The 24,973-nt window shown below is 44.4% G+C and overlaps 3 protein-coding genes and 1 long non-coding RNA gene across 8 annotated transcripts in view; 3 read left to right on the top strand and 1 right to left on the bottom strand.

Annotated features, from left to right (window-relative positions):
• The window catches only part of LOC125774699 (uncharacterized), a 239,462-nt gene that overhangs the window by 40,764 nt on the left and 173,725 nt on the right, over window positions 1-24,973 (top strand). The gene's annotated exons all lie outside the window — the stretch shown is intronic.
• On the top strand, window positions 594-7,554 carry LOC125768816 (uncharacterized). 2 transcript variants are annotated; one of them, XM_049437011.1, is made up of 5 exons: window positions 594-858; window positions 1,161-2,495; window positions 2,587-2,828; window positions 3,107-3,623; window positions 4,028-7,554. In XM_049437011.1, exons 2-5 carry the CDS (start codon window positions 1,275-1,277, stop codon window positions 4,661-4,663), a joined length of 2,616 nt encoding a protein of 871 aa, XP_049292968.1. In that variant the 5' UTR covers window positions 594-858; window positions 1,161-1,274; the 3' UTR covers window positions 4,664-7,554. The 2 variants fall into 2 exon arrangements, with proteins under 2 accessions (XP_049292968.1, XP_049293061.1); XM_049437104.1 differs by having other exon boundaries at window positions 598-699; window positions 1,575-2,495.
• Window positions 8,181-10,868, bottom strand: LOC125769263 (outer dynein arm-docking complex subunit 3). The gene is made up of 2 exons (XM_049437941.1): window positions 9,493-10,868; window positions 8,181-9,406 (listed from the first exon to the last, which is right to left on the bottom strand). The coding sequence occupies exons 1-2, from the start codon at window positions 10,671-10,673 to the stop codon at window positions 8,695-8,697; spliced, it is 1,893 nt and encodes a 630-aa protein (XP_049293898.1). The 5' UTR covers window positions 10,674-10,868; the 3' UTR covers window positions 8,181-8,694.
• Window positions 14,367-24,973, top strand: part of LOC125767346 (neurogenic locus Notch protein) — a 78,731-nt gene continuing 68,124 nt past the window's right edge. Inside the window, exons 1-2 of one of the 4 annotated variants that reach the window (XM_049433963.1) lie at window positions 14,367-15,106; window positions 16,188-17,561. In XM_049433963.1, coding sequence (XP_049289920.1) covers window positions 17,480-17,561 — 82 coding nt within the window. In that variant the 5' untranslated portion in view covers window positions 14,367-15,106; window positions 16,188-17,479. Of the gene's footprint in view, window positions 17,562-24,973 lie in introns of all 4 variants that reach the window. The other 3 variants (XM_049434030.1, XM_049433872.1, XM_049434108.1) reach the window with 3 other exon arrangements.

Genomic DNA, 24,973 nt, shown 5'->3' with positions numbered 1-24,973 from the left:
ACATTCACTAGGCACACTATTTTTATAATTGTCGAAACATTATGTTATAAACAAATGGTAAAAATGATTGTTTTACTTGAAACACGCATTTAAATGCATTAAACTTTCGTGTAAATCGTGTAAAAGAAACAATTTAGCTGCAAACATTACATGTGGGATTGAATAATACTGTGCTGCTTCTTCCTTTTCACTCCTTAGAAGTATAGTTCGGTATTTTGCTAAAATTTCTCATACCAACCAATATTACAACAAAAGAAAAGTACAACGCGGTAGCAAATGGATTGTTTAGCTGTAAAAATGGCTCAAAATGGTTACTAATCAAACATTTTGATGAAAATATAACCATTATAAGTGAACAACAACATTGCATTGCTATCTCTTTCTTCGACGTACCGGCAGTTTGGATTTCAATACCTGTGGTGCATATTTTTTCCCGCCCACAGGTACAAAGTGTCTGTTCTTAGTTGCGAACGAAACGTGCCGGAAGCGGGCTGCTCATCTGTATCGCTCAGCACAGACATACCTGTGCCGCGCTGTCACACCACAAGTGACAGCTGTAGCTGTGTACGGTGTTACACAAAATTTCCAGGAAGCGTTCGCACGGAAACGGACCACCATTCTTCTAATCGTTCTCGTACAGAATGGATGTGCTGTGCGCATGCCGAATAGTTTTGTGAAATAGGGAAATTAGAGTGTATGGTGTGTTCCATCTGCTTGTAACATTCAGGCTGCCAAGCCCAATGTTCCCTGATTCTGTTGCGTGTGCGCTTCTGTTAAACTTTGGTTAGTGTGTGAAAGCGTTTGTGGGGGCCTTTTTTTTTCTTCTGAAAATTGCACTGCACGCTACCAATCGTTCAGGTATGTATGGTTATGGTTATTCTGCATGTCCCTGCAGAAAACGGCAATAGTGTCCAATGGTCGTATGTAGCCACACACACACACACGCACACACGCACTTATGCATACGAACATTTCCCACATAGCATGGCGTTGAAAAGATTTTTCCTATCCTTCTAGTGGTTAGAACCGAGAGATGTGACGTACACCCAGGGGTCATGTACCGCTTGTGTGTTACAAAAGAAAAGCACCGTTATGGTGAAACGCGAATAATAGAATTTTTGTTTTTTTTTTATATTTGTTTTTCTCCTGTATCTTGTCAGGCCTGTATTCATGGTGGTTCGGATTCGGCACTGTAGCAGACGCTGTATACGCCGCCGCTACATCATCGTATTACTGCACGCCTAGTGAACTATTAACCGTCGTGTCTCGTTGCCATGCTTGGTTCACCGGTGGAAGTGCGATACGACGATGGTGGTGCGGTAGTGCTGATACAGACCGATGGCGGCGGACCGGCACGGACTACCGATGGCAGCGACGGCACAACAGAAACACCACCGAACGCAACACACAACAGTCAGGGAAGCGTTGCCGGCACATCGGAATCGAGCCGCATCATCATACACGATACGCACGGTGTAGAAGGATGCGGTTCTATTACGATTCTAACACCAACCAATAATCTTAAAATAAGCATAAACACTAAACGATACGATCGGCGTATCGATGGATTTCAGGCAGCGAAACGGAGCTTAACAAACGATCTGCGGAACAAATTGGGCGAGCTGGACGAGCTGCTGAAGGCGTCCTGCGACGGTGATGATGGTACCGAACCGGACGAACCATCGCTAGACGCAAACCTATCCTCAACGGTAACGGTGCAAACGCAACCGAACGCTTCCACCACCACCACCGCCAGTGACGGAATGGCACAAAATGGAGCTGCAGCTAGCGCGAAGGAAAACGCCAACGTGTGCGAGCTAGAGCTGCAAGGCCAACTGTACCTGCTGGACGATGTGCTCGTACGGAAATCGAACGACAATGAGCTGTTCCATCTTGGCACCGTGGTCGATCTCGAACCGACCAGTCACTGTTTGGTGCGGTTCGATGATACAACCATACGGCGGGTCGAACTGTCCCGCATCACACGGTGCGGACCATTTGTGCAGCAGGAAAATGCGCTGCACGAGGAAAAATTGTCACCGGTACGGACATCCTCACCACCGCGCATGCTACGCTTTCCGTCCGAGTTTTTCCCGCTTACCTGCCTCACCCAGCTGCCGTACGAATTGAAATCCCTCAAATGGGACGCACACCATCGCACTAATGTGAACGGTCACTATTGCTACTGCGGCAACGATGGTGATTGGGCGCGGGAAATGGTACAGTGCCGGCGCTGCAAACAGTGGTTCCATGGGCGGTGTGTGCGTAGCTTACAGTTTCCGATCCTGCACGGCGACACGTTCTACGTGTTTATCTGCTCGATCTGCAACCACGGGCATGAGTTTGTGCGCCGGCTCGTGCTGAGCGCGGGCAACCTGGTGCATCTGGTGCTGTACAACCTTATCATGCGCAATGGTCGTCGGTTTTATGGGTTACGCTCCGCGATACTGCCATACATCGAGGACAATCAGCGAACGCTGCAGCTTGCGGAAAAGGTAAATATCGCCAGAAGAAGTAATCTGTGGGGAACGTGAAAGATGGTAGTAACTTTGTTTTGTTTGATTATCTAAATTTCTAAATTTGCAGTTCGTGAAGCTTTCGGTGCACGAGAGAGCGGAACTGTTGCACAATGCACTCAAAAGCAACAAAGAAACATTCTGCAATGGTAAAGATTTTGGATTGTCGCAGCATCTGTGGACGCTGCGCCAACCGGTACCGCCTCCGATCGAACCAATCATCATACCCATTCCACCGGAGGAAACCGTCACGGAATCGATACTGCAACAAAAACTACTACATACGGATAATTTTCGGTTTCTTCCCAGAGTGTAAGTATTTTTTGGCCCTGTTTAGATTTTGTAAGAAAAACAATTATAATTTTTTTTTTTTTGCTCGGTTAGAATGGCCTGGCCGTATCAAGACTTATTTTACCACGTAGCAGGATAGTCAGTCCATGCTACGGGGAGACGGTCCGGATGGGATTTGAACCCGGTCCCTGCCGTGTGGACGGGCGCCGTTTTTCACGTGCACCATCCTGGGCCGCCCCCAGAAAAACAATTATTAATATTTTTTTTATTAATATTTTTTTTTGGTAAATAAATTGCAGCTATCATGAGAAAAATTATTTCATGGATGGTGCGACACGCGAACGTATGCTCGGTCTGGCGTACGCCAATCATCCGGAATCCGTCGAGGATCCACGGACGGAAAGTTACACCTATTGCACCAACTTGCCATCAACATCCGCGACAGTAACATCCAAACAATCAACCAAAACCGAAACATCATCATCATCCCCGCAACCGTCACAAGTAGCGCCAGCATGCAACGGCACCGTTTCGCTGGTTCGGGCATACCGGCGCAAACGGTACGGCATACGGCCGACCCCGGTCGGGACGCCGATAGCGGGCGGCGGTCTGCTCGATACGATCATTCCACCGCCACCGAATTTCCACGGTGCGAACAATCCATTCTACGAGGAAGAATCAATATCGCTCGCGATGATGGGACGTGCGCGCAACATCGAACGGAAGATGGGCACCATGAAACGGCGCGCCTGTGATATAAATCATCGCTGTATGGTAAGCGCAAAAAGGCGCAATATAAGATACACGGGTAACTCGGTATGTATGCTGAACAGCTTTTTCCGTGGGTGATGTTAACGCGTGGAAGGGAGAGGGAGAAGAGCAGGAGGGGGATGGTGAAGTGAAGCGAAAAGGGGGAGAAATGGAAAAGAAAGGCGCTTTGTAGGGGTTGCTTTCTGTGTGTGTAGAGGTTCGATGTTTGGATGTTTTTTTAGAATATGACAAAAATGACAGCATATTTTTTTTTGCTGGATATGGGAAGAATGCGATCATAAGAATTTTGCGAGAGAATAGTCGAAAAAGCATTTGTCGAATTGGGGATGTTAGAACATGCCAAAGAATTTGTTTTTTGTTTTTGTTTGTTAAACTAATTTGTAAAGTACGCTTACCTAAGGTTCTTTTTTCCCGTCTTTTTTTTTTACGTTTCGTTCCACCCTCCACAGTCTTTGCGGGGTGCTGTACCGAAAACCCGCGCATTCCGCGGGCGTAAGCGGACCCTATCCGATGTGGCGGAAGAGTCACGCAACGCACTGTCCTGGCACAATGTGCAACGGCACAACATGAACGGCTATGGTACCGCGTACGGGCAGCGGCCATCCTCGGCAACATGCTCCTCTTCCTCGTGTCACGTCGAGCAAGTGGATGCGACCGTTGCTGCCGGCGGCGAACAGCAGGAAAATTCGGATGCTTCCTGCATCGAGGAAAAACCGCTTGCCAGTGGGCGCCGATCGTCCGGCCGGCTGATAGCGCTCAGGCCGAAAAATTATTCCGATTCGCGCAGGTACAAGCGCCGTCGGGATTCCGAAACGGGCGTTATGCCGTGCCACCATAGCGATGCGTACGACGGTACCGAAACCGATCAGTCGAACGGTGATCGGTTGTCCTGCAGTGGCTTTACGTCGAGCCGCAGCCTCAGCAGCTCGTGCCTGTTGCGCAATGCGTACTGGGAGCAGGACACCGGTAACAACTCATCGGACAGCCGGCAGCAGCAACAGCAGCAAGACCGTGCCAGATGCGTTGTCGTCGGCAAGCGCACACTCCCGGACGGGACGCAGGAATTGCTGCTGGAGGAGAATTAAAACCGCGTGGAAAACCCGTCCAATGTCCGCGCGGTTTTTTTTTCTCTCTCACTCTCTCACTCTCTTTTCCCCCTTTTTTCAGTTATTGATTTTTTTTGTTTGTTAAATTTAATTTAAATTGGTTTTTCTTTTAGAATTTTTTTGCAACGAAAAAAAAAAAACAAACAAAAACCGAACAGCGCAATGATTTGATCGCTGCGAATGTCCGGGTTTTTTTTCTGGCGTGCCGATAACGTTGCTCATTATTTATGTTGACGAAAATGTGGTGAGGCGAGATAGGAAAAATTATTTTTTTGTTTTATCTCACTCTCGTTTTGTTTAATACGCCTTCCCCTCCATACGCTGGGATGGGGCAGGTATTTATATTAGGTTAGCTAGATTGATGAACTACAAATTTACGCGTCGAACTTGAAAGAGTACAAACCTTATAGTCGGATAGAATGGAAAATGAGTTAAGATAAGAAATTCGTAACAAGAGCCTTGTCTCACGTCTTGCAAGGAAAGCAGCGCCGGGTATAATGGAATGGATTGCAAAAAAAAATTCCCACGAAAAATACTACCACATAGTTAAACAATATGCGAAAGGAATGTAAAACATTTATATATAGTCGAACGCTCGTCGGCGTATTTGAAAAATCGATTTCAGTTACAAGGGTACACTGTCGAAGGAGAAGAACCGGTCTCTAGAGCTATAGTGAACATAAACAGTAAGCTTAGAAAAGTTCCTTTAAACTTTTTAAAATAACAAAGGGGACCAGCCCGAAGAAGCTACTAACTGTTTTTTTTTCGCAAAAACAATTTAGTACACGATTTACGCAAGGAACGGCTATATTAGCAGCTGTATGATTTCATTTTGTTAACTTGTTCTCGTTCAGGAATTTTTTGTTTTCATTTCTTCATTTTGCAAAACACTATTTGCGGTGTATCGAACTTGAAGTTCCTTTACAGATTTACGGAACAAAAAAAAACCGTTTAATTCGTTATTATGTTAAAATGACGATAAGCGCTTATTTTTGCTTCTATAATAATTTTTTTTTCAATATTACTTCATTTTTGTGTCTCGCGCAATCGAAAGCCAAGAAATGGAACAAACCCTCTATATTTGTTAGCGCACTTAATTGATGTATTGAATGTTTGTTTTATTTACCATTTTACTGTGCGCGCTGATGTATTGTTTTCTCTCTTGCCACCATTTTTTTTGGTATCCATTTTGCAAAACACTCTACTGCCATTAATAGGTGTGTGATACGAGAGAAATGTGAAACAACACTTACATGAAAAGATTTCAACCACGAACAAATGATCCCCACTCCCAACCAATTTTGCTGCTGTGTGAGCATACCGTTCCCTTGCAACATAATGTAAAGGTGTAAAAGGAGAGAAAAAGGAGGAGAAAAAAAACACGAAAGCATGAATGATGCGTACTGATTAGTTATGCTTCGATTAGAATATTTGCTTTGCGGAACAAACGAATTATATTGTAAATGTGAAACGAGGAAAATCAAGAATCTTATCAACGGGCATTAATTATTATTTGTTTTTCGTTTCATTCTATTCTCAGATATGATTACTTTCGTATACGTTTTACGAAGATAAGTAAAAAAAACAAAACACAAAAGTTATCTTTAACAATCTGTTGTACTGAACCTAACTTAAAAGTCTGTAAAATAAGATTCAGAGCGGTGCAAACGGTCAGCATACTAGTCTGAGGGCAAAACGTTAGACAACCTAAACTAAACCTCAAAAGTGAATGAGAGAAAGCGAGAGCTAGGGGTTAAGTGCATATTTTGTTTTTCAAGAACAAAAAGAAAGATAACACTTCATCGCGTATTTTAGTTAGCTTACACATAAAAACAGAGAGAGATATCGAGCGAGATGTGCGAGATGTTATATTTCCATGCAGTTTAAGTTACGTACAATTATTTATCGGCGTTCGGAATGGGACGCTTTTTACGTGTTCCCGCTGGAGCCAGGCCAAAGGGCTGACTCCTCCTGTGTACCATGTAGTCCGGGCATCATCCTACAAAATGCGAGCGAAACGCTCAACCAACGGGAGTTTAGTGTTTAGAAGTTTTAAGTTTATTAGCCGTTTTTGAAGTTGGTAACATATTGTCACTGCCTAATTTAATTTTCCCCGTGCGGCCACACTGGTGTTTTGCTCATCAGGTGTTTCTGCACACAGCTGTACCATTTTTGTTTAGTCTAGTAGCAAAGCTAGCATAATTAACTCCTTCGGTAACGCTTCCGCGAGGCTATAGTAACGCACGGAAAAAAAAGAAGTATTTTTTTCCATCCCATGTGTCGCAAGCTCATATTCAACATTCACCAAAACCTAACGGCAACGTGGTTGCGGTTAGTAATGAATTTAAATCTTAAAGTAGTGTAAAAACGCTGGCACACAACCCAGCGTCGTGTGTGTGTATCCGTAAGCGGATGTAAGACTTGCAAAAGGACAAGGAACTGAGCCTAAAACGGTATAAGTGGAAAGGGGGAAGGGGTTGTAAGAAGTTCCATTACGAAGCTTCTTCCTTCACGGCCCCCAAAAAATATCCCTCTCCCCCTCCTGCTCCTCCCTCCCTCACTGCCAATGAGATGTGATATCGTGATACGACGACGATGACGACGAACTGTCCGATAGCGGAACCGTAGTTATTGGCACGAAAATTCCGCAATATAAAACAGATATAAAACAAAACACGTAAAACATACAAGCCAAAAACATAATACAAAAACAAAGCTAACAGATCATATAAAAATGCAAGAAGGAAGGATTCGGTGCGTACATTTACGATAGCTCGCGAACTACGTGCTCCCCATTACTGCGGCTGATTTTTTTTTTAGTTTTTTTTATCCCAAAGTTTATGTTTTCTTTCTTTTCTCTTTCTCTCTCTCTAACGCGTTCGTATTAAAAAAATTCATACACACTCTTGCCAGAAGGAAGCATTTTAGGTAATATTGTAGATTAATAAACTAAGGCAAAGAGATGTTGTGATAAAGGACAAAACAAGGGGAAAGGGAGAAAGTGAAAGAGAGAGAGGAAGAATGGAAACAAACTGGAGGTAAAACTGCAAAAAAAACACGCAATTGTGTGGGATAACGTATCAAGGGCCCACTCAAAACTTAAACAGGGATTAGTCAACGAGTTGTTTTTGTTTTATTTCAGTTTTTTTTTACTAGAAACGAATCAACGGCTTGCTTTAAATGCAATTTCATAATGGACTGTCAATTTAGATGTTAAGTGTAACCGCGGGTTAGGGATAAAACATATGTAAATATATATCTACGTAGTAACACGGTGGCTCTCGGCGAGCCACAAACATACGCACACAGTTCCCCAACACTCCCATTCGGTGTTACCCGGGACTGGCCTCCTCCGTGTATAGTGTTGTAAATAGTTGTATTAATGTGACCATGCGAAAAGAAAAAAACAAACAAAATCGTTCGCATCAAAGCATCGAACCTTTATTAGCGAATCGTAAATATAATGTTTTTTTTTGGTAACCTTCGAAGTTGGTAAGGAAATAGACGAGAAAAAAAGAAACAAAAATCGAAAACAAAAGTAATTGTTTTTAAAAAACGAGCTATAACACTACCAGGTGAAGAAATATAAAGATGAAATACTTTAGCTAAAATCAAAGAACGATAAGTTTTCTTTTTATTTTAGTTTAGTTTTATTAGTTTCTAAAAAGTTCTTTTTGAAGAAGGGTATCCTTAAGAACTTCAAGAATATTAGAGTAGATTGAGATTAATGAATGGTATATGTAGCGCTCAACCGTGTATAATATCACCTGGGAAAAGGACCAGAAAATTGGACTTCAGAAATTCGACCCGGATCGGATGCCAGAAAGATGACAACGTGGACGAACAACGCGTTGAGGATGGGCAAAAGGTGAATCTTTATTATATAGAACTTAAAATTCTCGTTGCCAACTTATTAATATAACCATTTTATTATCCTTGTTTGTGTTGTCCTATATTCCCGTAGTTCTTGAAGTATGGCAACACAAAGCCAAGGTGAGATATCCTTGTGTCTAGCGCCTTTTCGGTACCGGCATTCGGAAACCTTTGCGCCGTGACTTTGCCTCGATGATCATGTTGGCTTGCCGTTTCAGGTAGCTGCGTGACGGCACGTCACCTTCGTCATCGGACAGCACGACAGTCGTGCCCTGGCCGGGTGAGTTTGATGAGATTTGGGTGGTGGTTCGGCCTGCGATCAGGTTCATGTAGACGGGCGGATAGGCTGGTGGCTTTTCGCGATCTTCGGCCGGTGATGAGGTGGACAGTACGCTGCTGCCAGCGGCCGAAGCGGTCCCACCCGGAGCGGGTGAAAGCTGCTGCATGGACGGCGTTGGTGGGGTAGCTGGTGATGTGCCCGTTATTGCCGTCGGTCCCACTTCACCTTCGTCCTCCGATAGTCCACTGTCGACGTCGGCCGCCAACTGTCCGCTGGCGATGAGACCAAGCTTGATGCGTTCCTCCAGCAGATTGCCGAGCTCCTCGACCGCCAGCTTGCCGGACGTGATGTCTTTCAGTTCGGCCGGTTTGAGCGGTGTACGGCGTCCGTACGGTGAAGCCGTATCGAGACTTTCCTCGATTTCACGCAACTTTAGCAGCAGCTCGATCAGCGCATCCTTGATCGTGTCGAACACATTACGCGTGTACTCGATCGCTTTGTCACACTCTTCGCGCCGCTGCTTCTGCTCCTCGATGGAGTTTTTAATCTTTTCCAGCTCCTCCTGATTGCTGTGGGAAGGCATAGAAAAAGATTCGTTTGTAACATTTGCCACCTAACCTAACCTACAAACAAACAATAGCTAGATCGAACGTACACATCACTATCCTTGACGTCGGCGAATTTGAATGCGTCCAGCTGCGCCTTCATCAGTTCGCGCTGTGCCTCCAGCTGCTTCTTCTCGTTCTCTGTCACCGTGCGCAGGTAGGTGAGCCGGGCGGATGCTTCCCGTTGGGCCAGGAACCGATCGACAACCTCACTGGCAGCACTAACACCCGTCGCCTGCATAAGCTTCTTGAACTTCTGCTCCATCTCGGATGCACCGTCCTTATCGTGCAGGCTGCTCCCGTCGTCACCACCTTCCCCGCCCCGGCCATGTTCACCCGATCCAGACAGTATGCTTTCCTGGTGGATGAGCGTTTTGCCGGAGGAGAAAATCTTCCGCTCCAACCGCTCGAGCTCGAGCTTACGTTCCTCCACCTGGCGGCGGAAATCTTGCGCCTGCTTTTCCCGCGCCTTGTTCGAGTAGTGTGTCGTTTGCTCCTGCCGTTGCAGTATCGTCTTCGTGCTGTCCCGCATCTGGACCGCCTCCTTGTGTACCTCCTCCAGCTTGTTAATTTCTGCCTGCTGCTCCGTAATTGCCTGTTCCAGCTCCAGCAGCGAACTTTCGAACTTTTCCGCATCGCGCATTAGGGATGACTTGATGCCGCGGTACTTCTTCCGGATGTGTTCCGCCTCCATCCACTGTACCGTCGTGCGATGGATTTCATTTTCCAGCCGCGTGATCAGCTTCCGATTTGCGTCCTCTTCGATCGTTTCCGGTGGATTGGAACCGTCACATTTCGCGTCCCGATAGCCGACGAGCGCCTGGTACTGTTCGACCAGCTGCTTAAAGTGACGTTCGCGCTTCCGCATCCGGTCCTCGGTCACGTCCGTCTGCTTGTGCAGATCGATCACCTTCAGGTCGACGATACGCAGCGCATCGGCGACCGATTTTGCACCGGGCGGCAACGGTACCCGCCGCTTGATCTCCTGCACATTCTTCTGCGCCTTGGCGCTGGTCGGATTGTGCAGGTAGGACAGCTTGTTCGTAAGGTCACGCACCTCCTTCCGCAGCTCGGCCATCCGGTCGTTCTGGGCCTTCTTTTTGTCGTTCCATTCTTCCGTGTACGCTTTCTTTTGGCCCTCGGCCAGCATTACCTTCTTTTTCAGCTCGCCAATACGCTTGTTCGTAAGGGCAAGATTTTCCGCATTCAGAATCGGTTTCGGTGTCGACATGTTGGACCGCTCGTCGGTGTACACTCAAACGTACCACTGAAACACAACTGAAACTCAGACTGCCTTCGCTGTATCGATCCAACAAGGTGTACGGATTCCGGGATGTTTATTTCACGTTGCCGGTGGCAACTTCGATGCGAGGCACTGTAATGTTTCGGCAGTTCTATTTTCGCAAGAACCGTGAAGGAATTTCCTTCCTAGGCTTGGGCAATTCGGTTCTCTCTCATGAACGTGAACGAACCAGTTCTTTCGATTAGATGAACTGAACGTGAATCGCGGTTCATTCACGACCTAGTAGTACATGACGTTCTTAAATTCGACGGCTACTTTGAACTGAAGAACTGGCGAGAATAACCCCTAGTACCTAGAACCTAGTAAAACAGGACGTTCTTAAATTCGACGAGTGGGTCGCTCATTCATTAAACGACCTACTTTGAACTGAAGAACTGGCGAAAAGAACGACCTAGTAGAACAGGACGTTCTTAAATTCGACGGATAGGTCGCTCATTTTTTGAACAATCTACTTTGAACTAAAGAACTGACGAGAAGAACGACCTAGTAGAACTGGACGTTCTTAAATTCGAAGGGTAGGTCGCTCATTCTTACTGAAGAACTGGCGAGAAGAACGATCTAGTAGAACAGGACGTTCTTAAATTCGACGGATAGGTCGCTCATTTTTTGAACAACCTACTTTGAACTGAAGAACTGGCGAGAAGAACGACCTAGTAGAACAGGACGTTCTTAAATTCGACGGATAGGTCGCTGATTCTGACTGAAGAACTGGCGAGAAGAACGATCTAGTAGAACAGGACGTTCTTAAATTCGAAGGGCAAGTCGCTTATTTATTGAACGACCTACTGTGAATTGAAGAACTGTTGTACCATGATCAAATGAACGTAGGTCGTTCGTTCTTTGCAATGAACTGAACGGACCGTACGGTTCTGATTCTTTAAGCACACCTCTCCTCAAGGAACGATACAGGTAGTCCCCTAGAGATACACCGTTCATACCGGATTACAGAGATTCGTGTACCTTCCACCTCGAATACGGAACTCCTGCATAGTTTTCACGACGGTCATTTCAAGCAACGCATGACTTCTGCTCGATTCCATTGCGGTTCTGTTGTAGTTCATTTCAACCCCTGTTTTCCTTTCCCATCAGCCCTCGTGCTATGTTGGTTTCATATACATGTTGCACCCCAAGGTTCCTGCCTCTAGAGCGGATCGTACATTCATTCCGTTGTGCTCTTGTTGCCGTCTGTGGCGGAGTTCATTTTACGACATCCGTTGGGCCATTTAACTTTATTCCCCCTTCCACATCGTATTGCTACGATGTTTTGACCCGCTTGTAAAAACCTGTTCTCTCTTGCCGAAAGGAGTGGTGGGTTTTGCGTCTGTGCGGGCTAGAGAAGCTGCTAGAACGGTTTCTGTCTTTCGGTTCGGACCACTGTTAAGGACAGCACAGGGCACGCGTACTGCACATAGTTTTATGTGCGCATATGTGTGTGTGTGTATGTCTGTTTGTGGTCAATTTAATTTGTTTGCTTGATTCTCTTTTTTCGGGAAAAGTCCTAGTCCTTCTAACACGTATTATGCATCTTGGTAGGGAATGTCCTTTGTTAGATGAAGTCCGGTTTTTTTTTTCCTCTTTTGAGCTTTTCATATTATTTGCAACGTCCAATCCAATGTCTTCCGAAGAATAAATACACACTCTTGCTGCTTCGATCCCTTATAAACATTCCTCGGACATTGGGACATTTGTTTAGGCTACGAACAGTCCAAATATTGCAAACGGCAGAAGATTCTTGCCTGCCTGGTGGTCGATTTTGTTTCCTCTTTTGATAGAAGGGGTTTGTTTTTTTTTTTTAAATTTCAGCATTCCAGCAGTCCAACGAAATCAAGTCACAGCCAAAGATGGCTTACAAAAAAAAAACGGAAGAACAAATACGCTAGCGTGCAATGTAAACAAGCGGCAAGCATCCAGTGTGCACTTTTGTACGACGAGAAGCGCATATTTGCTGACCAATTCGGTTTCGTTCTGTTGACCGAACTGTTGGATTTTGCCCACCCGACCGGACCAGAGGAACGATTTTCTTGCCTGCCCATCATAAAACGTTCCCACATTGTTGAGCACGGCCGACATTCTATAGAGATGCCATGGAGCGGTGCGTGTGCTTCGTCTTGTTTTAGAGCCTACAAATAAAAAAGGCATTAGAAAAGGTTTTTGTTTAATTTACGGGCACAATTTCTGTGCGTAAATTTTGCAAACTAGTGATATGATAACCATTTTTGGCGGCGATTGGTAGTTTGGAAGGTGTTTTTGCCTGGATTGTTTGCTGATTGATGCAGTTGCATTGCTGCGTAAGCTGTTTCGAGGCACGGGGGCATTTTTTGGACAGCTTCTTCAATGTTGCAATACCTCCAGTTCTAGTCTGACGCTTTGCCCAATAGTCCTGAAGAACATGGACCGTTTTCCAACTCCCTTGGCTGCTGGTCGGAGGCTGATCGTGTTGGGTTTCCTTTTACACGTTTGTGTAAGCCTTCAGTATGGGACACTAGCGGTACAGCAATGTTTCGTCTTGCTCGGCACAATTATGCTCTCCATTCCCGGTTCTTCATTCCAATCTCATAGGTTGCGTACACATGACGGCTCATGAGACGTCCACAAAAGCCGAAGTCATACAAAATTTCAAAAAAATTGGGTCCTGTCCTGGACGCGTCCACAAATCACGAGGAGAAAGAGGATTCGGGAATTATACCTGGGATCTTCGCGAAGTGAAAAAGGATTTGGAAATTATACCTGCGATCCGCATTAGAATACCACGTACACTGCATTCGGGGTAGCACTCGGTAAAGCGTTGTTTTGCTTAAGCGTGCAGTAAGCATAGAGGGTTTGTTTCGGCTTTCTACGAAGTTACTTGTGGACGTGGGCAGGGCGTGGGCGTCACGTGTGAGTTGGGCCATACAGCTAACAGGCGTTTAAGGTGGGCAGTGTAGAGACACTCTACGCCGTTGCACCGTACGAAACAACCTCAAGCATAACCTTAACACACGTACCACATAACCGTCCGAAAGCGGACCGCGCGAAGGAAGCAGAAAATCAAAGGGAAACAGAATAATATTTAACAAGAAATCCAACATCAACACGAACTTGGGTTTGTCCGGTGTGTTTCGTGTGTGCGGCACGAAACGAGCAAGGGCCTGGTGCAAAAGAGACGGAAACGGGGGAGATAGATCGACTGCGATGTGAGCGAGGCGCGCGATTTTCATCTCGATCGAGTTCGACACTCGAAAAAGAGCCTTTTTTTCGGATAGGCAGAGAAAAAAAAAACCCCTGCAGAGACAATAGGAAACGCACCCTGCAAACGGGCGAAAGCGAGAGAGAGAGAGAGCTAGAGTGCGGTCGCGCGCGCTAATGTGTTGTTACGCTGCGAGAAAGAGAAGAACCACACATTGCTTATTTCCGCAGAAGGAAGCGAAAGAGGTAGAAGGCAACAACACAACACACAGAAAAAAAAACCGGTTACTGCCATCGACCCCTAAAGGCAGGCTGGTTCTTTCGTGCAGTTTGGGTTTTTGGTGTAAAAAGAGATGGCACACGGCAGGAACGATCCCGTCTTGAGGGTGCGAGCGAGACAGCACATCACTTTTAGAAGGTGGTGTTTGTGCTCGAACGTTTTGCTCGATTTTGGTTAGGTTTTTGAGAAAAATTGTGAAACTTGCAACTGCTCGAAATTCGCTCTCACTCATTCTGATTAGCTGAAGCTGAATCTATCTCTCGGTGTGTGAGTGTTCTATATGCTGCGGATGATTTATTGTGCGGCTTTCGCTTTCTCGCTCACACGTAACGCTTTGCACACGAAACGGTTTCGCTTTATATCCTGTCTGGAAAGTAATAGCCAGCTAGAAACATTCTTATAAATTTTAAAGTATTTTATCTAAAAAAAGATAAAATTAATTATCAGTTTCATCGGTAGAAAACCATTGCTATTATCCACAAAACACAACCGACACGCGTAACGGATCCTGCCTGCTCCTACACGGCTTTAACCGTCGCCATCTTGAGCCTGTGTGGCACACATACACACGCGCGCGCGCTCACGCGTTACGGCGTGCGTAAGCGGTTTGCCGTTTCGCTCTTTCGCGCACCGATCGCGGCTGCATGGGTGCAGTGGTGGTGTGCGTGCGCACGGCGTGTGTTTATCGTGAACAGTGGGATCGCGCGGTACGGGCTAGTGGTCACAGCGGTAACGAACACTGGAGCAAAATTTCGAGTACTCGAGCAGTTACATTTGAACAGTTGAGGCGTGCGGACGTGCGTGTACGTCGTCTGGTGTCGAAAGCGCACACACAGCAGCACGGTCCGAGTGGATTGCTGTTTGGAAGCATATCGGTTTTCTTCTTCGTTTGCTTCCTTTATTATTATTGTTTAATGTACGCGTAATATCATTTTTTCGCCCCCTAAAAATTCGTGTCTCTTACTTCCCGTGTACCGCGTACCTGTGAGGTGGGATTGAACTGAAAGCGCATCGTTACCTTTTTGACAGCAAGTGAACATTTGTGTATGGGTGGTCAGTATTCGCAGGATGTAACACCTGGGCCACCATAGGTTATCATTATGGTCCTTTCTGTGCGTGTGCGTGTGTATTGAATTAATATCTCTACCACAAGCAAACAAGAAGCGAATGGAGAAAAAAAAAACAAAGGTGACAAGAGTGAACCGTGGAATCTGCTGGTAGTGGTCGTGTGCCTAGATCCGGCAAAATCCCGATCCCGTCGGCTGTAAATGATCGTGTCCGTTTGGTGCAAGCTATCTCGCACCAGAAAGAAACAAAAAAAAAACTCACACACTTCGATCAATCAGCAATACCCCCCCTGTTTTGAATCCACGGCAAGTGTTACGCGCGGTGAAACAGCAAAGAAGAAGGTTAGAAAAATGACAGAAAATCACACACATACACGCACTACTAAGCGCGCATCCAGTATACCACAATCAACCCGAACAGAGATCCTTTAATCGACAGTCAACCCAACACAAGCTACCTGTAGCTAAAGAAGAGTAAAACAAAAAGGAGTGGTGTGGTGTGTGTGTGTGCGCTAGTTCGAGAAATTCGGGTTTAATTATTCGGAAGAAGCGCAAATTCTTATTTTTTCCCCCTTTTTTGTGTGTTTGTCTATTATTGTCCTTGCATTCTGTCTGTTCTGAATGTGCGTGTATTGCTTTTCTCTTGCGTGTGCGTGCTTTTTTTTGGGCATTAAAAAAAATGTGAAAAATATTAAAAAAAAGAAATGAAGTTTAAATTAAGAGCAAAAAAACCTCTCCACGAGCTTTAAATATTGTGAAATGTTTTTTTTTCTTCTTCAATTGTTAATTTTGCGAAGTGAGTTTTCCTCTATCTGGTGCTGGGGTGTGGGAGATGAAAATCTGGAGCAGATCGTGATTATTGTTAAGCTCATTGTGATAACGTTCTATTTTTTTTCCCCCCAAACCCGTTCCACACATCGCCCAACACAGTGTGAAAGGAAGAAAAGTGTAAAAAGCGAATAAAAAGAAGCAGGAAAGTGGAAAAAATAGATAGAGTGCGTGCATATATCCTTTTTCGTGCGCGTGTGTGCGTGTGGTACGTATGTTTTTTGGAGAGGAAAAAAAAGAAAATTGAGAACAAAAGTGGAAAAAGCTAAAACATATGTCCATAAACACAACGGTGCGTCTAAAAAAAGGGGGTTTCGATTGAAGAATAAGCCATCTTTGTGCCTGCCGCCAGATGGCGCTGCTGACTGCTGTCACTGTGCAAATGCGTTTTGATCCTTCTTCTTCTTCCACCGCTTCGTTCGCTTCACTGTTTGCACGGGGTGAATGAGCCGAAATTATCTTCGCGTGTAATTAATCTTCCCAGAAAAGGAAAAAGATGTGAAAAATAGCGATATATTTATCTTACTTTTATTATCATTTCAAACTCAAACAGGAATATACAGCGTGTACGAGGCAAAACACATAACACACACGTACAATTTTCTTTTTTTCTGCTGCGGGTTTTAAGTTTAATTTTTTTTCCAACTGTTTTGTTGTTTTGCACAGTGATTAGAAGTTAATATCAGTGCGCGGTATCCCGTTTTTGTTTCCGTGTGAGTGTGTGTGTGTGTAGTTTTTTGTTGTTGCTGTTGTATGGGTGCGTGTATTTTCGTGTGTTCCGGTACGCGTGTGCCCACCGCGTTTGGGCCCCGGGCGCAATGTTTAACCGACGCAGAAACGATCACAGGATTAAACCACTGACGTGTTGCTAGCGGTCAACGTAAGAAGTAAAGAGCAGAGCAATAGTGTGAAGTAGGAGGGGGGAGAGAGAGAAAAAGAGATAGAGAAACAGGCGAACAGGCGAGAGGTGAGAGCCTCCCTGTGCCCTGAGGAAGCGAAGAGAAAAAAGGACTCTCCGCCCGGGGGAGAGGGAGTGTGGGGCGTACTAAAATCCCGCCATCCTCCTCCCACATTCGAGTGCGCGTTTCCCCTTCCGTTGAGTTGAGTGTATCGCAAAAGAGGGAGAGAGAGAGAGAGGGAAAACACACACACAACGGTGGAGGTGGTGCGGTGCCACATCCAACACACATCCGGCAAACTTCCTTGGACTCTTGGAAGCGAGCGACCTCCACGTGTCAACCGTCCTGTAGCGTCAACAACAAAACAAAAAAAAAAAACGGAACCCAAAAAACGCTCAATCACACCACAAATTCCGAAAAGGATAGGCAAAAGGAAAGCCCCAACGAACAAAATCTCCTTGCTCTCGATTTTGTCTCCCCGAGAAACCCTGCACAATGGTGGGGAGCCCGCGAAGGATAACGGGCGTCACCGTCCTGCTAGCGATCGTGCTGTGCAGTTTCATCGGTAACGCTTCCGGTAAGTACAAAATAAAATTAAAAAATCCACCATTTTCCTACGACACTTTAGAGATGGGTCTAAACTATCTCCGAGTGTCCTTTTCCGCTTGCAAAGGACGGTAAGGAACCTTCGCAAGATCAAAACTCTCTTCCTTCTTATTTCGGCCATCTGGTACCGACCCCGGGTCACATTCAATGCGGGGCCCCAGGTGTACATTTCTGTGTTTTTTTTTCTCCTTCGCCTACGGCAGACAAAGCAAAGGACCCTTTTTTGGTTGGTTAGTAGTGGTGGAATGTATTGCGTCTTCTGGTGTGTGTGCGTGTGCATATACAAAAAGGCAACGAATTCCCCCTTGCTTGTAGACTTAAGTAGGATATTTGAGTCCGTTTTTGCCACATCTATAAGGGTGCATCCGGGATCAAATGTTTTCCTTGCCTAAAACGCACACAAACGCAAACCCATCGATCGTGACGAAACGCTTAACAAGGGTCGAATGGTATCTAATGCATCTACATATATAGATAGAAGAAGAAAAAACACCATTTTGTTTAAGTAAATTATTAATAAATGAATGAATTTATTCATTACTTTAAAGCTATCTAGAATATAGTTTGGTTTTGTATCACATCGTATATTTAAATATTTTTAAAAGCTACTTCTAAAAAAAATCCAATAAAATTTTTACTAACTATTATTCAATTATTTAATTATTATTTATTAAAGTGGAGCATCGATTATCAGGGTACCTTTTACCCGACTGCCCCATTATCCGTGCAGCTCTGAAATGACAGTTCCGAAGGAGAATTGACATATAAAATGCAAAACCAATGATGGCAAGAAATAAAAGCTTGAATAGGGAATTATACAATTTAGCTTTAGACACAAAAATTCCATCTATTCCATCACACTAAACACTAATATTTATCAATAAAAAGAACTTTGCAAATTATCCGTGATATTCGCTTATCCGGCAAGGTCTGAGTCCCGATAAGCACGGATAATCGGCGCTCCACTGTATTACTAAAATCGCTGTTAGTAACTGCCCCCCAATAAGGTAGAATAGACCAGCAATCTAATTTTTTCGAAAGGGGCTCACAACAGAAAATTTTTGTTTGATCCCACCCAGTACAGAGCGTCAAGCATTTTTGCCTTAATTTCGCTTGCGTTTTCTTGTTGTTTAGAAAATGATTTTCTCCTATTTTCAGATATATTTATTTTGAGTAAATTTAGCGTTTTTAGATAAACTTTATACGGGGTATCGTTGGATTAAGTTGTTCTAAAAAAACATTGTTCTAAAGTCGTATTTTTTGTATTATTTTCCATTTGTGTTGCTAGAATAGTTATGTTTAATGTATGTTAAAGTATCTCTATTATTGATGCATAAAAATTTACTCCATTTCCCATTGGTTGTGTGAAGTTTAACATTAGAAGCATCCAAGCGTTTTAAGCGTTTTTCATTTGTGCTAAATTTTTAAACAATTTCGAAGAGTTGAAGTATATTTTATTATTTATTGGAGATCGTACTAAAGAATATGTATGTAAAACTCATCTCTTAAACTACCTTAGGATTGTTTAACTCCAAAAAAAATAATATCATGAAAATGAAGCGTTTCAGTCAAAATGACTGATCCGGTTGTTCTAGTGTTAATCACCGAAAATGTGTGCTTCATTGGCAGGTGGTTTTTCTCTCTTATTTTTCGTGGCACAATTTTAAAAGCACTTCCGGTTCGATTTACCTACACTGCTAGGATTAAAAAGTCCTCATATTGGAGGGGAAAGGAACCAAAAAAAAACATCCCCCAAAGCAGCTTAACTAATGGTAGGTAGGATGCTTTTAAGCGGATTCATCATCGCTTCAACGTAGCACAATCCTTCTTCTGGCCTGGGTGGGATGATTCGGAATCGGGTATCGTTTTCTCACGGTTTTGCCAAAAGGCGTTTCATCAACATTTTCCGATACAGCAACCGGCTTTCGTGTGTTTCCCATTGTTTGATTGGCAATTTTGATGGTGGCGTTTATTTCTTTTTTTTTGTACAGAACCCGATTGAACGGTTTCCGCTCGCGCGCGCTTGTGAACATTTATGATTTTACTCACCAGATAGGCGGCCACCACCGCTACCATTTTTTTTGTAAACCAAAAATCGCTAGGATTTGCATACATTTCTTGCCGAGCGCCATCAGGCAATGAATTAAAACGATTTTGAAAAAAAAAGGCATTTGGTCCTAAGGTGCATAAATTAAATTTTAGTATTTAAAACATATAATCCAAAAAAAAGGGGAGCAATTTCCGAAAATTTGCACCGGTGCCGATTTTTGGCTCATGAAAGCACAACCCCCAAAAACCAATCCAATCGGGATTAAAAAAATATTTTTTCCCTCAAGTTTTGATTGAGTCACAGAGCGATTTGTTTCGGCAAAGGATATGTCAGAAAAGATGATTTCATTCGATCCGTATTTTCGATGCTTTGATTTATGTGCACATTAAAACTACACCCCCATTCAACCCTCTCTTTGGGGTGTTTGGCACCCTTTCTTTAACATCTCACTTAAGACATGCGAACCGCCCGAAAGATTTATGAAGACCAAGGTTGTTATATTCGCATAATTTTTTTATGTTTTTTTTTAAATTTATTTTCCACACCTCCATTAACAAGTCAATAAAACGAAAGCAGTGTTAATGTTGTGCGCTTGAAAAACAAAAACATAATTTTAGCACAAATATTATCTGTTAAAAAAAAGATCATTCGCACATTCACTGTATTGTTTGTTGCATTTTTCACCTCCAAGTAATGAAGTTATTTATGGTTACATTTATACAATTATTGTTTCGCGCTGTAAAAAAAATGGTTAAACAGTGAAACAGCAGCCGTTAGTAACCGGGACACATACGTTCATCTTCGCCAGATCCACATCGTATCGATTTCTAACAGGATTGAGCTGTGTGCGAGTTGTTAACGATTTGCCTTTTTGGGGTTGTAAATAATGCACATAAACCGTAATGCCGCTTGTTCCATCCATTCCAGCAGGAAGCAAAAGCGCATACTCAATTTTATGACTTTATTTTTGCAGCTACAATATTCTGGTTTTATGTTTACACGCCCGATAAATCGATTGGCGAATGCATTGTGTGATGCATAAGGGGTTTTTTACGAGTGCTAAATTACTACGTTTTACGGTATTTGCGATACGAATTAGCTAATATGATGCTATGAAAACAGAAATAAAAATCCCTTTCTGTTTTTAGATTCCATCCAATGGTGTCCTTTTATTTTTTGTTTGTTTGAACGAAGGATATTTACACAGCGGAAAATGGTCCAAAAAGGGGCGGCCGAGTTGTTTGGCAAATTGGCGACCGGATAATGATTGGGTTTTGTTCTCTGTCACGTTAATCCTTCAGCTTTTATTTATTTTGGTCTTGTTCTTATTTATGTTGCGCCCTCCCCCTCTCCCACCCCTTTTGCTTACACTGGACGAGCATCGTACAGGCCGACGCCCTGATTAAATCGAAGTGACGGAATGTGTTTGGCTGTAGCGCGATGTTTCGATGTGTACGGCTGTATACACCCTACCGTTCCCTTCCATCCCGGGCCCCATCACCTAGCAGCATCATCATCTTCTTCTTCTGTCCCTGCCCTTCACTCTGGGGGGTGGGGGGTAGGGTTTCACTCGGCAAAGCCTTTGAGGTGGTTATTTTGCTTAAACCCTTTTTTTTCTCCTTCAACTCGCCTTCATCTCGCCTGTTATTGCCCTTCATCTTACACCGTACGCCGGTACGACATCTCGTGCACAAACAACCCCTAAGAAGAGAGAGAGAGAGAGGGAGAGAGAGGGTGTAACAAGGGGGATGAAAGGGTGTTTGAGGGTTGAGAATGGGGTGGTGGTGGGAGGGGGTTTATATCGAAAACAGGTTCTCTTTTAGTTGTCCATTCCCCCTTTCATCTTCTTCATCCCTCTACATCCCTTGTCACATCATCGTCGTTTCTCTCTTTCTCTCTCTCTCTCTCTCTCTCTCTCGTTCTGTCTCTCGTTCTGTCTCTCTCAATCGTTTCTTCATTTTGGTCCATTCGTGGCGTGTCCTGAACTCCACTGCTACAACCACTGAAGAGTACACAAGCACACAAGCATAAGTTGGACTGTGGGACAGTGAATGGGGTACCCCCTTTCCACCACCACCCCCTCTCCCCGCCCGGTGTACTTGCCCTACGTCAACAGACGTACAGGCTTCAATATAACCAGCAAAGCAGGCTTATAGATGACGACCGATCGACGACAATCGCGCTGTCGCTGTCGTGATGTTTTTTTTTTCTTTTCTACTTCAACCCCCTCCACCCCCACCCCTTCTATAGCTATACCAAGTACATGTTGCATCCCCAGCACTGGAGTCCGGGCGGCCAATAGCCGTGGGGGTAAAACCACAATTCTCCCATCGGTCCGGATTTGTTGTGTGTTGGGGCCTTAGGTCTAGACGGCAACATGGAAGAGAACGATTTACGCTTACAATCGATGCTAGGTGTGCGTATCTCTCTGTGTGTATGTGTGTGATAGCAAAGCAACCCACACTCAGCATTGCCAACGTACATCAAAAGAAAGAAAATAGCAAACAGAGAAGAGAAGAAGAAGAAAAAAAATCCATATCAATGCAGCATTTGAAGCAATTAAAAACAGCTTTTCTTGTGAACTCAAATTAATGCCAAAATAGATTTTTGTTACACCTTTTTTTTGGCTGGTAAATCATAACAACAACAACAACAACAAAAAACACCCCCTCCCGAACAAGCAAAAACCCCCCGATCGGGCAAAGTGAACAAAAAATCAAAAGACTTAAATGCCTTCATGAAACGAACCCCGTTTTTTTTGGGTTGTTGTTGTTGCGACGTGTGGTTTCGTCTCTGTGTGTATGCTGTGGACCTCGATATGCAGATGGAGCGCACAGTTTCTCAGCGCAACCATCCAATCCTTTCCCCACCCCCTCCCCTATCGTCAAACTTCGGGCTATGGTCACCTTATTCTACTGAGCGCGCGCGCGCCGCCGCCGTTCGCTGGTCGTCACGATCCGATGTTGGGTCTGTTTGGCGTGCGCGCTCGCGTTCACCATCGCGGTAAAAGTCAAATGAGAAATAAAGTAAAATATGTAGGTCGCCCTTTCGGTGCGAGGACCCTGTGTCGCGCCTGGACCGCCACAGGGTGATTGGTTTATGCTTGCTTTTTTTCGTTGCTGTTTCGTTTACGCTTCCTTCTGCTACATTTTCTCTTGATCGAAGTTGCCCGGTTCGTGTTCTGCTCCAGCCCAACGGTGGTGCCTATTTATTCCATTATATGCGCGCGCGTGTGTGTGTGTGTTACAAAATAGAAATGGCGTAGATCGGGCCGCGCTGCTTTCGTTTGCCTAAGCGCGATCGGTCGTTTGGTATGAAAGTAGTGTAAAGTTTAGCCATTGCCGTGGGCAAAAGCGAAGGAGAAGCCGGCCCGAAAGATGATGAAAAATAAAAAAAAGCTTTGCTCCTTCCTTTAGCGCGAGCATTATTATGAAAATTTGCTGCAAACCGTCGCAAAAGATTCGTAACGTAAAAGGTGATAGGAAGGAAGAGAAAACACGAAATGAAAAAGAAACCCAACAAAACCTCTACTCCGGCCTGAAGAAGAAAGAAAAAAAACGTTTCAACGCAAACAAGGCTTCGTGCCGGAGATGATCTGGATTATGCTTTACATGGTGCTTTTTGCGGGTTCCGCCCACCTTCTTTATGCTTGATTTGCCCAACACACACACACACACTGCACACGATGGTGCGTCCTTTTTCGGAGATTTTTGCTTGTTTAAGATGTTCGCCCCCGGAGGGGGGGAACCAAACGTTGCCGGGATTCTGTCCCGAAAAATTGCATCGCGCCGTAACGCTACACGGTTCGAAATTTGAGCCTATGCATACATTAGCATAAATCTGCAATAAAGCAGTCCCGGCGCGACGTGATCGCGCAAACCATTTCCGTAAAATGCGCGCACACACCGAGCGATCTCCGGGCCTGTATGATGAATATTGTTTCCGCTTGCCCGAAACGAAGCCGCAAAACAGACCCCCCCGCCGAAAAGGAAAAAGGAAAAATCACAAAATAAAAATAATACCCCAACAAGCCAAGCAAAGGGAGGTTGCCTGTTTGGCCTTTCCTGGTAGGCATCGGTTGTGTTCGGGTGCTGCCCACGCATGCGCTGACTGGGTAAAAAAAAAACGGAAAAAATGTTTGTGCGTTTTTTAGTTGAATGTTATAGTTTCGGGGGTTTTTTTTTAAATTCAGTGTTGCATCCCTTTCGCCATTGCATTTTTTGGGTTTGGGAGGAAAAGTGGGATCGAGTGCTTGTTTTACATTTTTATGTGTGTGTGTGCACGTTTTTTTAATACGCTCCTTCTTTTCTGTTGATTTTCTAAGCTTATCTCTAGATGATGTGGGGTTCGTCGCTTGTGCGCAAGTCTTTCGTTTTAAAATTGATTTTTAGCTAATTTATCCATCCGTTTTCGAAGATTAACATTTAAATGTGCTGGTTTTTGGTGCAAATTTTTATTTTCAAAAAAAAAAAACAAAGATATAACCATTAGCTACCTGTCTTTCGTGTGGTAATTTTGCTCCCAAGAGCAATAAAGCTGCAGAAGGACCGTTAGTGTAGGTTGCACCTGGCATATTTGTTTTTTTTTTATTTTTTTTTAGAGCTATGTTGTATATTGTAGGCTCTAAAAATCCTCTTCCCGGGTTGCGAAATCCGATCCGGGTCAGACAAAAATTCAATCTTTTTCGGGTGTGACGGATTTGGCTGTGGCTATGGGGTTTAGGATTTTGCAAAAAGGGCCTTGTGTGTTACCTTGTGATGGGACGGTCAGGTATAGTTTTTACTGTATCCGTTGTCGTTCCTGTGTGACCGATGGAGAGAGAGAGAGAGAGAGAGAGAGAAAAGTGCTTGCCTCGTATGCATAGCTCAACATGGAACACCCAGGAAAAGATCCCTTTTCAACATGCGTCGCACAACGAAACTCATTCAAAGCAACAACAACAAAAAAACCCTTTTTTCGGGATGTATGCGCACCCCGTACTCGTACAACGATCGTGGCAAAAAAAGGGCCCCGTACGATGAACGGGCGAGGACGGACCGTCCGTCGGTTGATAATGGGATTGTTGGTCGCGCGATCGCAAAAGAAAACGGAAGATTTCTCTACTCGATTGGAGCATTAGTCAGAAAATTCCTCCCCGTGGCACCCCCAAAATGCTCCATCCTTACCCTTCCTCCTCAACCACTTTGCGTCTTGATACACACAGGCTTATTCGCAATATATCGATCGCACCCGTAATTGAGGACAGTGTGAGAAAAAAGAAAGAGAGAGAGAGAGATGAAGGTAAAGAGAAAAGAGATTAAAAGTAAAGTAGAAAAGAAGGAGCGCAAGTAAAA

This window comes from Anopheles funestus, chromosome X, assembly GCF_943734845.2.
Source record: "Anopheles funestus chromosome X, idAnoFuneDA-416_04, whole genome shotgun sequence".
Taxonomy (NCBI): domain Eukaryota; kingdom Metazoa; phylum Arthropoda; class Insecta; order Diptera; family Culicidae; genus Anopheles; species Anopheles funestus.
Note: the sequence above shows the minus strand (reverse complement) of the source record. Positions and strands in the feature narration are given on the sequence as shown.